Source organism: Sceloporus undulatus, chromosome 2, assembly GCF_019175285.1.
Source record: "Sceloporus undulatus isolate JIND9_A2432 ecotype Alabama chromosome 2, SceUnd_v1.1, whole genome shotgun sequence".
NCBI lineage: Eukaryota > Metazoa > Chordata > Lepidosauria > Squamata > Phrynosomatidae > Sceloporus > Sceloporus undulatus.
The window spans coordinates 178,042,958-178,058,948 of record NC_056523.1 but is presented as its reverse complement, the minus strand read 5'-3'; the positions used below and the strand labels follow the sequence as shown (position 1 = coordinate 178,058,948).

The 15,991-nt window shown below is 41.7% G+C and overlaps 1 protein-coding gene across 2 annotated transcripts in view; it reads right to left on the bottom strand.

Moving 5' to 3' along the window:
• ESPL1 (extra spindle pole bodies like 1, separase) overlaps positions 1-15,991 on the bottom strand; it is a 46,683-nt gene that overhangs the window by 10,235 nt on the left and 20,457 nt on the right. For both annotated transcript variants that reach the window (XM_042450237.1, XM_042450236.1), the window contains exons 11-22: positions 14,953-15,092; positions 13,638-13,772; positions 12,116-12,235; positions 10,669-10,840; positions 10,118-10,246; positions 8,725-8,881; positions 7,870-7,979; positions 5,807-6,954; positions 3,426-3,858; positions 2,156-2,311; positions 1,782-2,004; positions 589-776 (exon numbers count right to left, since the gene is read on the bottom strand). In XM_042450237.1, the coding sequence (XP_042306171.1) occupies positions 589-776; positions 1,782-2,004; positions 2,156-2,311; positions 3,426-3,858; positions 5,807-6,954; positions 7,870-7,979; positions 8,725-8,881; positions 10,118-10,246; positions 10,669-10,840; positions 12,116-12,235; positions 13,638-13,772; positions 14,953-15,092 (3,111 nt within the window). The remainder of the gene's footprint in view (positions 1-588; positions 777-1,781; positions 2,005-2,155; positions 2,312-3,425; positions 3,859-5,806; positions 6,955-7,869; positions 7,980-8,724; positions 8,882-10,117; positions 10,247-10,668; positions 10,841-12,115; positions 12,236-13,637; positions 13,773-14,952; positions 15,093-15,991) is intronic.

Genomic DNA, 15,991 nt, shown 5'->3' with positions numbered 1-15,991 from the left:
CAGGGTTCAGTTACTAGAATCCTCCAACCAGCAAGTTGATATATATATATAGTTCTGATATCTTAATGCTATAGCATCTAGTCCAAGAATATGAACTATGTATCCCTCTAAGATGTTGCTAGATTCCAAGTGCTATCAGCCTCAGCCCACTTGGCTAGTGATCAGGGATGATGGTAGTTCAACATCCAGAGAGCCACAACTTCCCCACCCTTGACCCAATTCTTTCTCAGTTTTTGCTCTCCAAATTTAACTGCTCCCTAATGCAATATGCTCTCAATAAGGCATTGCATAAACCTAAACACTATTTGAATTGAATAACCTACTTGCTGTTCAATATTTGGACTGCCCATTTGGACTGCACAATTTATGTTTTGAATTGTAGACCACAGAATTAAAGACACCAACTGATTAAGGATTCTTCTGCAGTACCAAGAACTGAAGTCTTTTCTGCCATAACAGCATAAGTGCCATGTCCCTAAGAAGGGCTTTTAAGAGAGACAGAGGGCTGTCTTGCTGTCAAGAAGAGCACTGCTTGCTAAACATGGTGAAAGTATCATCTCCACTCAAAAAGGAAAAGAAATTGTTTACCTTGGGGGATTTGTTGCATCTGTTCTTTGAAGTTCTCTGCCTCCAGGTCCGCCGGGGTGAGGCACTTAAATTCAAAGACGCTTTCCAGGTCTGAGAGATGCTGGAAGCGAGAATCACCTTTTCCTTCTTGAAGGCTAAGCGCCTCCAGCTGCTTCGCAGCACTGGCCACTGATGCCTTTTTCATTTTGCTAAGGATAAAAGGGGTAATTAAGATGTTGGGCATCAAAGGAGGTAAGCCAAAGAGCATGAGGGACATAAGAAGTTATTTCATTTCAGAGAACTACTACAACAGCACCCCACCCTTTTCTCAACATCCTTCAAAGTTACAAATGTGGAAAATAAAAGTTCATAGGGTTATCTAAGCAGGTTTTTTTATTAGTATAGATTTTCTTAAGGGATTAAAATTTCAGAATTATTAGAACACACTTCTTCAGGGCTGTCCAATATATTTTGCTGCCTGATGATGTTCCCTCCCCTCTTGGAATATGACTGAACTGCCAGCTAAATAGTGCCAACAGAATAGCATCCTTTACCAGATTTGAAGGCAGGAGGTGGCTTAGTACAAATAACACAGGCCAAAGGGTGTGCATGTCTTTGTCTTCCAAAACAGTACATTGCCCAGAGATTCAACAGGCATAGCCAGCGGGCTGCCACTGCTACTTCTCCTGCCAGCATCTGCCTAATGGTAGGGGTGGCCTGACATATCTATTTCAGCTATCTGAGATATACACTCCTGTTTCGATGCCTGCAGCAGATCTGATACACCAATATGGACAGAGATTTTTTAAGGCAACTTTGAAACTACATACTGGGCATAGGCTGCTGTTCCTTACAGAACCTGCCTACATAATTAATTGTCCACTGCATCTCTGCCTGATTCGCTAATCGGAACTTGCCCTCTCAGTAAATTCTATAGGGACAGAAAGGTATGCTGAATCAGTTGTCACTAAACCTCCATTTAATGAAAAACTCATAACAGAAATGGTTGCCTTTAGAGGAAGCTGCTTGCAAATAAGTCACTACTTGGGCTTACTGCTTTTCAATCAGGCAGCTTGTTCCGGGCAGCAACTCACTGAGATGGACTCCTCCATGTTTAAAACATTTTGTGCACCTCAAGCAAACCATGTCAATGATATCTTTTCCAGACAGCCATATACCATGCCTACATCCCTTTCCTTGGCCTTAGTTCTTACTTCAGTTTCCTGTGAATGGCAGTCATTATCTTATGGCGAAGAGTGACAGCAACCGATTCAGAAACCAGGTAAGCAGTGTGGAAGGGATCCTTGCTCCCAATGCACAGTGCCATGAGCTGACAGAGATGGCTGTACAGAGTGCCCGGAGGGTAATGGCCAACTGAGTGGAAGGCGACTTGCAGGGAGTCATAGATTGAGTCCATGGAAAAGAAGTCTGCAACAGCTGCAATTGAGGGAGAATTTCATATCACATGATCTGTCAAGGTGGCAGGTTTAAGAAAACCTGGTTTTAAGAGCCTCCCCATACTGTCACTCTTTAAACAATCATTCAGCTTTCAGCATTAGGGGACTGGGGAGAAGAACATGGTTCTTACTGGCAGGTGTGTCCAAAGAGGTTGCAAGAATGCCCAAGTCAAATGGATCTTCATTGTTTCTTTTGTTTGCAGCTTTGAAAAATTCCCGCAAGTCACCATTAACATCTCTCCGGAGAATCTCTTGCTCATCTTCTGTGTTAAACTGCCTTCTGCTTCCTGTAGTCAAAAGAACCATGTCAACCATCCATATATTGTCTTTTTGATATATGAACAACTCTCTGCCAATACAGCAGAAACACAGAAGGCAGAGAACAAATCTTCCTCATCAAACACACTAGGAAAAATCTTATGGCAACTTAAAAAAGCGTAACAAAGCCTTCTGCAACACAGCACCACCTCCATGCCTCTTCACAGCCTAACTTCTCTCGTGTCTCTCCAACCTTTTGTCTTCAAGCCTTGCAAATACAGTACATGTACAGAATACACTTTTTACAGGGTTATACAAAGTGCAAAATATTCCAAAATTGCTGAAATGTTTCATATTTTGGAGCATTTCAGATTTCCAGATAAGAGATACTCAACCTGTATATATTTTTGTCATATTGTGTTATTATATTTTCATAGTTAGTGTACTATGTTTACCATATGTCTGTATGGGATTTTATGTTGTGATTAGAATTAAACTAATAAAAATTATTTGTAAAAAACAGAATACTTAATTCTTCCTATAAAGTTCCCATTTAATGTAGCTTAAATTTCTTTTTTCATAGGGAAGTGAATTATGATCTGCTCCAAAGCTTGAACAGCCAGGCAGAGGGAGACAGAGATGAGGCAGTCTTACTCCAACATCTTGGTTCACCTCAACTCCATTGCCCATCAAACTGAAGCATATGCTTTGCTTTTCTGCTTAAAGCCTCACATTGGTACTCCCACTGCTTTTCCCAAGAAGACTACCACAATGCCATCAGTGTATCCTGCCTCTCTCCACCAAACAACACTACCCTGAGAATCTGGCAGCAAAACAGAAAGATAAATGTGAAGTCGAAGGCTTTCGCAGCAGGCATCCATCTTTTTTTTTTTTTTTTAGGGTTTTTGGGCTATTACGCAATGTTCTAGAAGAGTTTAGAAAGATACATGTTTGGAAAGATAAATGTTTGTTTTGAAGAGATTTTTGAGATGTGCTGCCAAATCTTGGTAGCATGGCTGTCATAGAGGTTAAGGGTAACAAGAATGGCTTGTGGGATTGCATGTTGCCCACCTTGATCTTGGTTTTTACCTGCTACCTGCAATTTTACCTGCTACCTGCAATTTCTCAAGCAACCATGCCTACCTTTAATGACATCACCTTCATCAGAACCCCGTAAGACTTCAAAACTGGCCTCTAGCCCCTCCTCAACAGTCCTCAGCAATTCCTTCTCTTCTTCTCCATCTCTTTCTCCCTGTTCATCCTGGGTTCTGCAAATGCTCTCCTTACAAGAAGCTTTCTGGATTTCTTCATGCTGTTTTCGTCGCCTAGTGCCTCTCTTAGCACATGGCCTTCCAGGCTGAGACTTTGTCTTTGCCATCTGAGAGACATCGTCTGAAGAGCTCCCACTGCACCTTGTCATCTTAGCAGGGTTCATCTTGAAGGACTTTCGGTTAAATGTTGCTGTCTTCTGTCCTCGCCTGTGGGTGGCAGCCGCTCTCTCTCTAACTGTGGGTAACTGGGATGCCTGTATAGTTTCTGGAGTATCTTCATCATCACTGTCGTCACTGAAGTTGACCTAAGGAAGACAGCAATGGAACTCACTGCTAAAGGTTGTGATGAAAGTTATTAACTTAAGATAGACTTAAAAAGGGAGATGAAAAATTAACAGTGATAATAAAGACATAACCATGAAGGCTATAGGCTAAATCCACATTCAGCCGAAGTGCCATTTATAGGGGAATGACATGGTTTCATGTCTTCCTTGCAAGCTTCTGTAGGTACTTGATTCTTTCTGTGGTGACCAATCTCCTAAATCTTCTGGACAACATGGCCAAAGGCCTGGCTAACTGCGAGTTCTGGGACTTTTAAAAAAGTAATTTCTTTATGCTCTGGTAGACCTTTTGTAGGGAACACTCTTCAGAGAGGTCATAATGCCTCAAAAGAATACTAAAATATGTATTGTAACCGGACTGTCCAAGAAATCTGAACACTTTCTCTTGTGGATTTTTTACTTTAGGAATCAGACAGCAAGATTGACAGTGAAGGGATTGTTATAATTAAAGATTTGAAAGAATAGAGAATTCTCTCACACATATAATTCTGGCATTCAGGATGACCCAAAACAGTTGATTTGCAGTAGGTTCATGATAAGAATGTATTTCTTCATGCAAAATTATGATACTGCCACTTCTAAATAGCTGTTAATAAACCTTTTCTCCATGAACACACTGAAAGTTCATTTTTAACCAGTCAGATTGCTTTTATATAAAACTGTTAAATTTAAAAAGTTGTAAAAGATTTTTTCTTCATTTGTTAAAAATAAAGAAATACAAACAAACATTGGTTGGCTGAATTAGCAAATATAACAAACTTAATTTTTTTTCTAAAACAGGTATGCATAATCTGTGATCCTTCAGATGTTGTTAGGCTTGAGCTGCCATTACCCCTGACCACTGGTTATGCTGGCTGAGGCTGATGAAATTAGAGCTCAATAATACCAGGAGGAGCTTCCTCATCCAATAAATGATCCACTAGGACTCAGTTACATGCTTCTTGAATTTGGTTGAAAACTAAAAGTGCCAACCTCCAATATGAAGCAATATATCTTTTTAGAATCTTAGAATCACAGAGTTGGAAGAAATCACAAGGAACATCCAGTTCAACCCCCTGCCATGCAGGACAACGTCATCAAAGCACTCCCAACAGATGGCCACCCAGCCTCTGTTTAAAAACCTCCAAAGAGAGAGACTCCACCATACTCCAAGGCAGTGTATTCCACTGTCAAACAGCTCTTATTGTCAGGACATTCTTACTAATGTGGGATCTCTTTTCCTATAGTTTGAATCAATTGCTCCATGTCCTAGCCTCTGCAGCTGCAGAAAACAAGCTTGCTCATTCCACAATATGACATTTTAAAAATATGTTATACAGGTTGAGTCTCTCTTATTCAGAATTCTGAAACCCAAAATGCTCCAAAATCCAAAATTGTCAACATGGGTGGCTGAGATAATTACACCTTTGTTTTCTGATGGTTCAATATACACAAACCTTGTTTCATGCACAAAATTATTGAAAACACTGTGTATAAAATTACCTTCAGGTTATGTGTATAAGGTGTGTATGAAATAGAAATGAATGTCCTGTTTAGACTTGGGTCCTATTTCCAAGATATATCACTATGTAAATGCAAATATTCCAAAATCCCAAAAATTCTGATATCCAAGAAGCTTCTGGTTCCAAACATTTTGGATAAGGGACACTCAACCTGTACAATAAACTGCTCAATATACAATCACAAGGAGAACTTTTAAAGATAGCTTTTGTTCAAACATGTATCTGCACCACCTAATATGGATAATGGATTTGCTTCTTTAGGATCTGTTTCCCCTCCTTTGCAAGACAATGCAGATTTTTGGTTAAAAATCAACTAAAGTGCATTTGATTAGCTGAGCAAGATCTCAAAAACTGTGCAACCCCCATGCTCTTCCTAGCTTTTGCCACCAGCTGTCACAATATCCCGTTACCTTAATTCGAGATTTCATTCTCCTGGTCACTTTGGGAGCCTTTGGAAGTTCACTTGTCAGCTTTGGAGAAGATTCCTCAAAAACCACAAACGGAGCTTTGGGGGCAAGAGTTGGCTTGGCAGTGGAAGAGCGACTTGTTCTAGACACATGAAGGGATTGCTGGGCTGGGGTACGGTGTTCTGCAGGGGGCCGAAGGATAACTGGAGGAGCCTCTGAGTCAGAGTCAGGCAGGGCAAACACATCATTCTCTTTGATCACAGACTGTAGCTTCATTCCTTGGATTCTTTTTGGCTTTGCTTTGCGGGAAGCTCCTACCTGCCTCTGTATTTTATTTTTGGAAGCCAGCATATGAAGGTCATCTAATGTTTTCCTTGCTGCTGGCTTGTTTTCTTGGTGCCTCTGGGGCGATAATGGGGACTTCCAAGACCAAGCACTAGAAATTATGTTCTCTGCACAGCCATCTTGCCCAGAGGCTAGGACAGAGATGGCAGTTACTGCTTTGGCAAGCAACAATTTAGCCCTTTCATATTCATGTCCAAGCCCCTGTGATCCCTTGGAAGACAGAAAGGTCAAGCCAGTCTCCATAAGCCTCCAAAGCCTTTTCTCTGGTCTGTTGTCATTCATGCTTTGCTTTACAAGAGTCACATAGATATGGGCTACCAAATCATCAAGAAATTTGACTGAGGATTGATGTGGAGCCCTAACCTCCTTGTCTTTGCTTTGAGAAATGGCTGCTACCATGCTCGAGATCCTCAGAGCCACAGTGGCACACCGCTGCAGAGTGGCCTCCAGGAGATGCAGCCCTTCTTCCTTGTTCCCAAAGGCCAGTTCCCCTTCTGCAGAGGTGACCAGCCAACAGAGGCAGATAGCTGAGAGAACCATGTCTGAGCAGAGAGAGCAGTGGCATCCTTTTGGGTGGCTCAGGAAGCTGGGGGACTTCTTCAGCTTTGGTCTCAGAACTGGTGAGGCGGTGAGAGAGTTCTCCTTCTGCATGGAGATGGTGTCGACAAACTCCAGGGTCACCTCCTTGAGGAAAGACGGCTCTTCCGCAGATGACTCCAAGCACTGGCCTCGAAGCTTTTTGTGCTGGCACCCTCTTTTCTTTGGCTTTATTTTTACATCACCTTTTCTCTCATTTTTTTCAAAAACTGCAAGGAAAAGCTAGTTTAGCATTTTTTCCCCAATTCTCAAGACCCTCCATGCCCCCCCCCCATGTCTTCTAAGGGGCAAAGGAATTTTTGTCACATTTTTCCTCCCCGGGACCATTTTAGGGCCAGGAGAGAATCTTAAAAAAAAAAAAAGGGGGGGGGGAATGAGTAAACTGAACGTGACATCTGATAGCTTCCTGTTTTTTCTTTAAAAAGCTTCTCCTGGACTTAAAATGACCTGCTGTTACAGTGTTGTTCTGTACCTTCAAGGTGTTTCCGACTTATGGAAACCCTAAGGCAAACTCATCAAGAGGTTTTCTTGGCAAGCAGCTTTTTTTCAGAGGTGGTTTGCCTTTGCCTTCCTCTGAAGCTGAGAGAATTTGACTAACCTACGGTCACTCAGTAGGATTTCGATGGCTGAGCAAGGATTTGAACTCTGGTCTCCAGAGTCAAATTCTCAAACCACTACACCACACTGGCCTGAGGGGATGTCTAAAAACATCTCAAAATACCACTAGGCCTCTTACAGAGAATTTGGAGACAGTTAAACCTTTTTTTTTTTTTTTTGGTAGTGGTGGGGATGCTGTGGTAGGATGTGGCCCTCCAAAGTCCTCTAGAGAGTTAATACAGCCCCATAGTTACCCACCCCTGCTCAAAAACAATTATTTCATCCCTTTTCCTCAGATCATTCTTGTCCTCCACTGCTACACAACTTTCAGAAAAAATGCTGACTTAAAAGTCCAGGAATTGAACAGAGCTCTGTCCCTTCAGATCTAATCGTCCCAATTCAAGACAGAGACTGATCCTTCACTGTGACTCATTAAATTAAGTCATGGAGCAGAAGGGCTACTGCTTCCTCGTCTTCTTGAAAGAAAAAGACTCTAAGAACCATCCTTCCACTTGACCCAGACTCACCTGTGCTTGATTCAAGAAGGAAAAGCACCTGCTCAAGATCTGAGTGACACGATTCTAGGTTGTTGCACTGCAGTTCCAGGCCACTTTTCAAGACCAGAAAACGAGCACACCTGTGGGGAAAGAGCAAACAAGGCATGTACTTCAACAGCATCAAGATGGCAGCCTTCTCTAGTCTTCGCCAGATTTGGTCCTCTCTGTCACTCTGCCCTTGAAAACCTGCCATTTAAGTGGCATAAGGTACCTGGTGAGACGCAGCATGGTGTAGTGGTCTGAGCACTGGACAACAATTCTGGAGACTCAGCCATGAAAACCCATTGGGTGACCTTGGGCAAGTCATACTTTTGCAGCCTCAGAGGAAGACAAAGGCAAAGCCCTTTTGAAAGTACAGTGGGCCCTAGGTATCCACAGGAGATCTGTTCCAGATCCCCCCACGAATATCAAAATCTGCAGATGCTCAAGTCCCATTGTTTTCAATGGTGGTGTGGCCATGCAGCTGCAACACCATTGAAGATAATGAGACTTCGCTGTCCCCCCCCCCTTTCCACTTTCACTGCAGCAGGTGTAACTAGAATTCCTAGACCCATATTTTAAGATGGGAAACAGCAAACAGGAGTTAATTTTGACCTTAATCCAGTTGTTAGTCTCAACTAGAATAGTCATTGAATCAATGGAACTTGTGTACATGTTGACTTACCAAGTTCTTGTTGATTTGTCAGTCTACCTTATATAGCACTAACAGTTGGGTTTAGGCCTTTGATTCCAAGTCTGCAGCTTCCCCACCTATGGCTATGTCTTCCAAAAAAAAAAAAATGTCATGTATCAATATGAGTGAGAGAGAAAAAGGAAATTCCTTACCACCGAATTGACTGCAACTTCATGGAGATTTTAAGTGTTTCCAAGCAAAAAGCTTTTGCTTCACTTATAGTCTCGATCTTGCCAAGGAGAGAGACAAAGCTCTCAGAACAAGTAAACATGTCAGCCAACACTTGCCATTTCTGCACCAAGTTGTCACCTGAAAAAGATGGTTGTATTTGGGAGACAAGGCCATAAGAAGTCTGGATACAGTTCCTATTGGAGTAAACTCAGTTAATCACCTGTGCTTGTTACATCAAAAGTATTAAATAGCATTTTTAAAAAATCAAGACAACTTACAAAGATGCCATGCAAAATGTCTGTATTTTTTTTTTAAAAAACCTCCCTCCCCAAACAACAGATTATAGGATCAATTATCATAATGCCAATATTATAAAATTGGCTCATTACACCCTATCAAAAGCCTGGAAGTAAAGGAATGTCTTAACAAGATGCCCCCATTCTCCTAAGACTAAGAACAACCATCCCTTGTCTCAAATTCAGACAAAGTTAGGTAAAGCAGTATAAATACAGTTGGAATTGCCTAGCAAATAAAGCAGAGGTGAGGAAAAACAGATTGACTGCAACAGCAAATTCTCTACTATTTCCCAGCTTTGCTGGCTAAGGCTAACTGGCATCTCAGTCCAATAATATCTAGAAAGATACTTTGCCCACTCTTGAAATAAAAGATTCCCATTTTTGGAGCACACATGCTTGCATGTGAAGAAAAATGTTCTTTATATATGATGTCTTTCTCTCATGAAAGAATACAGAAAGACAGACACCACACATACTTATGAACGAAGAAGCTTATGCATGCAGAAGGTCACTGGTTTTCATTCCTGGCACCTCTCATGAGACAATCAAGTACCATGAGACAGGTATTCTGTGCTTAAAACTGTGGCAAGCTTTCATCAGTTGAAATAAGTGCTAGGTCCTATGCACAAATTAGAGCAGCTTCCTATGCTTCTATGAAAAGCATCAGCTGCTGCCATATTACATAATGGGTGGAGTACAGGTACTCAGGTTGAGTTTTTGGGGTTTTTTTGGTGCACAGACCGTGATAAAGTAATTGAACATTGTGCCATGTAAAAGCTATGTGAAAGTATGCCTACGTTTTTATAATTTGCAAATTTTGTTTCCACTACATAAGAGGAAAAGCCTCAGCACTACATCTGGCCACTGACTTCTCAGCAGAGCCCAGAAAAGTTCCTTTTGGGGGCAACAACTACTGGAGTAACTTTTAATGTCTTATTTCCAAACTCTGGTTTAAAGGAACCAGCAAATGGAAGCAAAATTCCATGTCTGGACTTCCTTGTATCTGTTTAGAGAAAATTTCAAGACAGGAATTTCAGCTAACTTTGGAGGAAAACAGTTTTGCTTTTTTTTTTTGTACCATGATCTACAAATGGATGTTCTGGAACATCTTTAGCAGTTGTGTCACTATTAATCAGTGGGAAGTTCAAGAGAATACTGCGGTAGAGTCTGTGTGCATCACTCAGAGCCATTTCAGGAGTCTTCCATCCTGCAAAGAGGAAATAAAATATACTGATCATTAGCCCCATGTTGATTTTCAAGGTTCTTAACTTGAAAGCCCCTGGAATAAATAAGTAAACAAAAGATTCCATATTTAGCAGATTGCTTCTACTGTGTAAAGAAAGTTTACTGAAGTCCCAACAGTGATGCCCTATGATTTAATTGACAATTTCTCCTTCTGTTTGTGTTTCTCACCATATTGAGAGTTGTAGCCAGTATTATCAGAAATTGGGGAAGATAGCATAATCCCTCCTTGAATCTCAAATGGATTGCCTCGCCAGTAGTACCCTGTTGAATAACCAGGGTCTTCAAACCCTATTCATCCACAATACATTTAGCTCATCAGATGTTTTAAAATTATCAGGTGGATTGGATTAACAAGGAGAAGATGGGTAAGTTTTCCATACCTACCTTGAGCAAAGAGTTTTTGCCTCAGTGCCAGTGGGAGCATAGAAGGAGGCAGACCAAGATAAGCAGCTGAAACCTGGAGAGCGCTGGCTCGGAGCAGGCACCAGACTTTAGAGGACCTCTGCAAAGCAAGGCTTTGCAGAGTTTCTACTAGGAGTAGGAGGCCTTCCTCGATCTTTCCATGAAAGAGGGAAAAAAAATGGCAAAAAATAGATCAGTTGCTAAGCAGACTACTTTCCATATTACCAAGTGCATCATTCTTTTCAATAACCCATGTGTAAGATTCTTTACTCCCAAATAGAGGGATTTTCTGATAGTTGAAAAATGTCTAGAATTCAAAGTTCAGACATGTAGAAAACCAGGATATGTCAGTAGAGCCCAGATATACTACAGACAATAAGTACTCTGATTTCTTCCAGGCATGGCACAAGATGTTGGTTATAACCTTTAAAGCCATACATGGCCTGGGTCCAGACTACTTGTGGGAGCGCCTTCCTCCACATAATCCACCACACACACTGAAGTCGTTTGGGAAGAATTTCCTGCAGCCTAAGACCAGATTGGCTGCAGTAACCCAGAGGGCCTTCTCATCTGCCGCTCCTAGGCTGTGGAACTACCTGCCAGAGGAGATCTGTCACATTACCACTCTAGAAGTCTTTAAAAAGGCTATTAAAATGGATCTCTTCTGGCAGGCCTTCCCAGATTAGCCTCCTCTCCACTGATATTGATGGCTCCCATCTACTCCTAGAACGATAGAAGTCTCACCTTCAATTATCTTCAATTTTAGCTAATTTCTATTTTTTCTTTTAATTAGTATTTTATATTGTTATTGTTTTTAGTTTATTACTTTTTTTATTAGGAGGAGGTTGGGGTAGGGGATTAATTTGAAATGAAATTTGTTGTAAACCCCCTCAATCTGCAGGGAGAGGTGGGCTATAAATAAAATACACTTGCAGCTTGTTTTTTCAGATAGTTTCATGTTGAAACCCTAATGTATGGCAACATGAACTGTTATTAGGGGATGAATTGGGGGTCTTCCTTGCATACCTATCCCAATGTTGATTGTGCTGGAAGGCAGTGTCTCCCTAGTCCATTACTTTTCTGTAGTCAGATGATGGACTTAAAAAGAGAGTTTTGACTACAACACTCAGAATCACTGCTCATACTGGCTGTAATAAGATTAATAAGAACAGTAAGAATACAACTTCCCCAAGCTCTGGAGCAGCCTTTCTTCAATATAGTAGCCTTCAACTGCTTCAGTCTACAATTCCCATTAACCCCAACCAGCACAGTCAGTGAGCATGAATACAAATTGTATGGAAGGCTGGGGAAGATTATTCTATGGAGCATTATTCCCATGTTGCTTTCAAGCTTCTGCATGGCATAAAAACCATCTTATTACTAAAGCATGCTACATTATGCCGATAGGAAGGTATGCCATGCAAGATACCTTGTGGTTTGCCAAGCATAGGTTGCTAGAGAGCACAGCTAGTGTTTGATTCATCAGCATGTAAGAATCATTATTTCTGTCTACATTTTGCAGGCAGGATCCAGCTTCCTTTAAAATGATCTAAAAGAGATAGAAGAAGAAGAAGAAAAACATTACCAGGAGAACAGGCAACCCACTGCAGGTGTAATAGGAGGTTTCAGACAGGATTCATCCCATTGACAACCCATTTATCACCTCAGTAGGCAAGAGAAAATTGTTAATATAAAATTCTGCAGACTCGATACAAGCTTTCTTATTATCTTCATAGTCCGGAGTTCTACAGTACATTGTGGTTTTGTTGTTATTCGCCTCCACTGGTATTATTTTAACTATCTGTTTCCAAGTCAGTCCTTACAACCTTAAAACAGTCTGGGACTGTCATCCCAAGGTACAGGAAGCCCTTCTCTACATACACACACATTAATTTAAAGTACAACAGACAGTAACACAGGGATAGGCTTTTCAGTCCTATTTCCACTTCCTGAGTGATCCTTTCTAGCCTCTATGACTCTCAGGGGCTGTGTAGCCCCTAAGGGGGAGGCCTCCAGCAGCCCTTTTACAGCCAGATCAGGGCCATGGCAACATTTGCGCCCTGCAAAGGGTGTGATAGTCATGGCGCCATGGCTTTATGGTGCTCCTTTGGCACTGCATCGTTTGGACGCAGCGCCAGAGGAGCATTGTGATGCTATCTATGTGCCATGCTGCATAGTGTCACGCCGCCCTGGGGGCAGAGTGGGGCGAGTGTCATATGGATGCCATGCCCTGACTCCATCCCCAACCCAGCTTTTCCTGCTGGTCTGCACAGCACCTGAGCTTTCTGCCATATAATGAGAGCATGGGAACATTCACTTATGATGTCCTGTTTGGCTTATCCTGGTCTAGTGTGAACAAGTAAAATAACAGTTTGTTCCTTCCTTCTTGCAAGCCAAGTATAAAGAACGTTTGTCATTGGCTTACAAATCCTTATGAACAGACTTACATATCACAATAAGTAAATGCTCTTCAGCAAAGCACTGGAAGAATGAATATTTTAGCAGTCAGCTTTGATCTGAGGGGTTTGGCTATGCTTTGTCATACAGTCTGCCCTCCACATTCGTGGGGGTTAGGGATGCAAGACCCCTGCGAAAGTAGAAAAACCATGATTATGTGGTTGAAGGGGCACAGGCTTTTCTTCCCCTCCCACACGCCCCTTGGGGCTTTGTGTGATTACCAAGTCATTCACAGGTTTCCCCTGTGAATTAAAAGGGATGCGTCAGGGACAGGGCAGGTATCGGTAGGAGGCAGAGTTGTGAGATCAGTATCACCAAAGTCACTTCCTTTCCAATGTCCTAGTGGTTTAATGTCCGGTAACGTCCCAGACAAAGATGCACTAAAACAGGCATTCCTGTATCAGCTACTGCCAGTCTAACTGTGCTGAGTTTGTGAATATAAAAGGAAAGATCTGATAAGATACTTTTGCAAGCAATCTATTGTTCGTTCCCACCTCAGCATAACTGGGACATTGCAGCTGCAGAAGTAACTTGACAATTTGGCACAAAGCATTGGTCTTCCCCACAGCATCTTGCAGTGCATCAAACAGAGTTGCAATCAGGAAGTAGCTTTCCATGGCTTGTAATGGCTGCAGAACACAGGGGAAATAAAGCATTATAAACATAATGAATGAGTTGCGAGGGAAAGAATGCAACTACAAGACAGCACATGAGAGGTGAGATAGCCAACTATGATGTTCTGGAGAAGCTGTAAAGCAGGAGTGGTCGTCATGAGGCCCTGCACCAACCCTAGCCAGCACAGGTAATGGGATGGGAATGCTGGGAGTTGCAATCCAACATCATCTGAAAGGCCACATGATTCTTTCCCTTGCTGTAAAGTCTGATTCTAATAATGACTTGCTAGAAATGTTGAAGATGTGTTTTTCTGAAAGCAAGTTGTGTGCGTTTCCTTGTGGAAAGTTACACAACTCATTTCTCTCCAAAAACACAGTGCTAAATCAAGAGAGAGAGAATGATAGATAAGCAACAAGGCAGTATTATAAGAACTGAAAAGTTCAGATTGTTTTGCTTTAGAAAACACCCACATAAATATCACTTGTCCCTTGGGCTTCAAACAGCCAATTGTGAGATGTCACTTCCACCTGGCAGGTATTTTCTAGTGCTTTCTCTCTGTGGGGCTGTACAATCAATCACCCGTCACCCTCTTTCCCCTCTCTTCCTCTGAAATACCTTTACTACCACTGCAGTACAGTTCAGTCCATGAGAATTAAAAGCCCATATCCCCCCCACACTTCAAGTTTTTCATCATACCATGTGGGTCAGTGAAAAAAAAATATTGGGCTGATATTCCTGAGGTGCAGCTACTTCAGTTTAATCTCTGGAGAGTCTATATACGTGTGTACCTTTTTGTTAAGCTACCACAACTAGTATATCAAAGTTGACCTCTGACAATACATGCAAAAGTTCATGTGTCTGCCTATGTGTCTGCTACAATCTATATATCAAATTGTGAGTTGCCTCATCCACAGAACACCAACAACTCCACTGTCCCAATTTGGGAGAGAGGAATTTCAGATGGGAGGGGGAAAACATAGGGTGTGTGCAACTCTTACAAGGGAAGGAGGCGTATTCCAATATGGAGACTTAACCCTTCTTCCCCCAGTCTTTTTATAGCAACTACAACCAACATTCAAAGGAAAAAAGACAAGAAAGAGAGAAAGGAAGGAAGGAGGAAAAAAGAAAGGTGAAGGAGAACCAAAACAAATACGTAGACTTGGAAATCCAAGGAAGATGCCCAGTTCTAATTACCTTCCCCATCACCCTGTATAAAGCAGCCATGATGTGCAGAGATGCTGCTGTCTGCTCAATGCTACGAACAGCTGGGATCCGACTTTTGGAGATAAGTTCTTTCCACAAGGCAAAAGCATCATCCAAGCATTTTGATTGTACTACAAAGGAAGCAAAGTGTTGGGCAAGAGAAAATGTAGATCTGATCACCTTAGATATTACTGTTAGGCTTAAGGCTGGTCAAAACTCAATGAATACCAGGTGCTGTAGGCTATATTCAGAGGAAGGAATGGGCAAAGTAAACTCTGAGTATTCCTTCCCTAAGAAAACCCTATGAAATTAATGGGGTTGCTGTAAATCAACAAGCAACTTGAAAATGCATACACCCACACACACGAACAGCAATGTGAGCCCAGGTTTTGTGGTTTTTCTTTATTTCATGATACAGAACATCCAAGATTATTTATTTCAGATTTGTCTCCTGGCCAACTGTGAGTTAATCACAGCTGAAAAAAATTCTTGTGCATATTTATATAGATGGTACAAGCAAAATTTAATTCTGCCTGTCCTGGGAATAAAAGTGGTTCTACAGTCAGAAGATACACGCCACATCGCTCCCGGTCAGAACAAATAAGACAATTCCTGACCACCAAAGAAAATCTGGATGCTCTTGAATTGTCTGAAGAACAGCCTGAAGGCATCAGGCCCTACCTTCTTCACTGCTAAACACATGAATACAACATATTAACAGTAAACTGTATGCCAATAATCTGCCTCAAAGTACAACATTTGGCTCCTGATCCATTTCAAAGTGCAGTACAAGATCCAAATCCAACAAAGCCTGGGACCCACATAGTTCGGGAAAGAGGAATCTTTAGTTATTCAGATGATTTAATCACAGCTCCAACAACCCCTTACTATTGGAACTACTGGTCAGGATGGTAGGAGCTTTAGACCAAAAATATCTAAAGATCCAAAGTTCTCCAGCCATCAGATAGCCACTACTGGTCCACTTGGTCTCCTATACCAATCTTCTAGGATGTTGAGAGAGTCAAGTTAT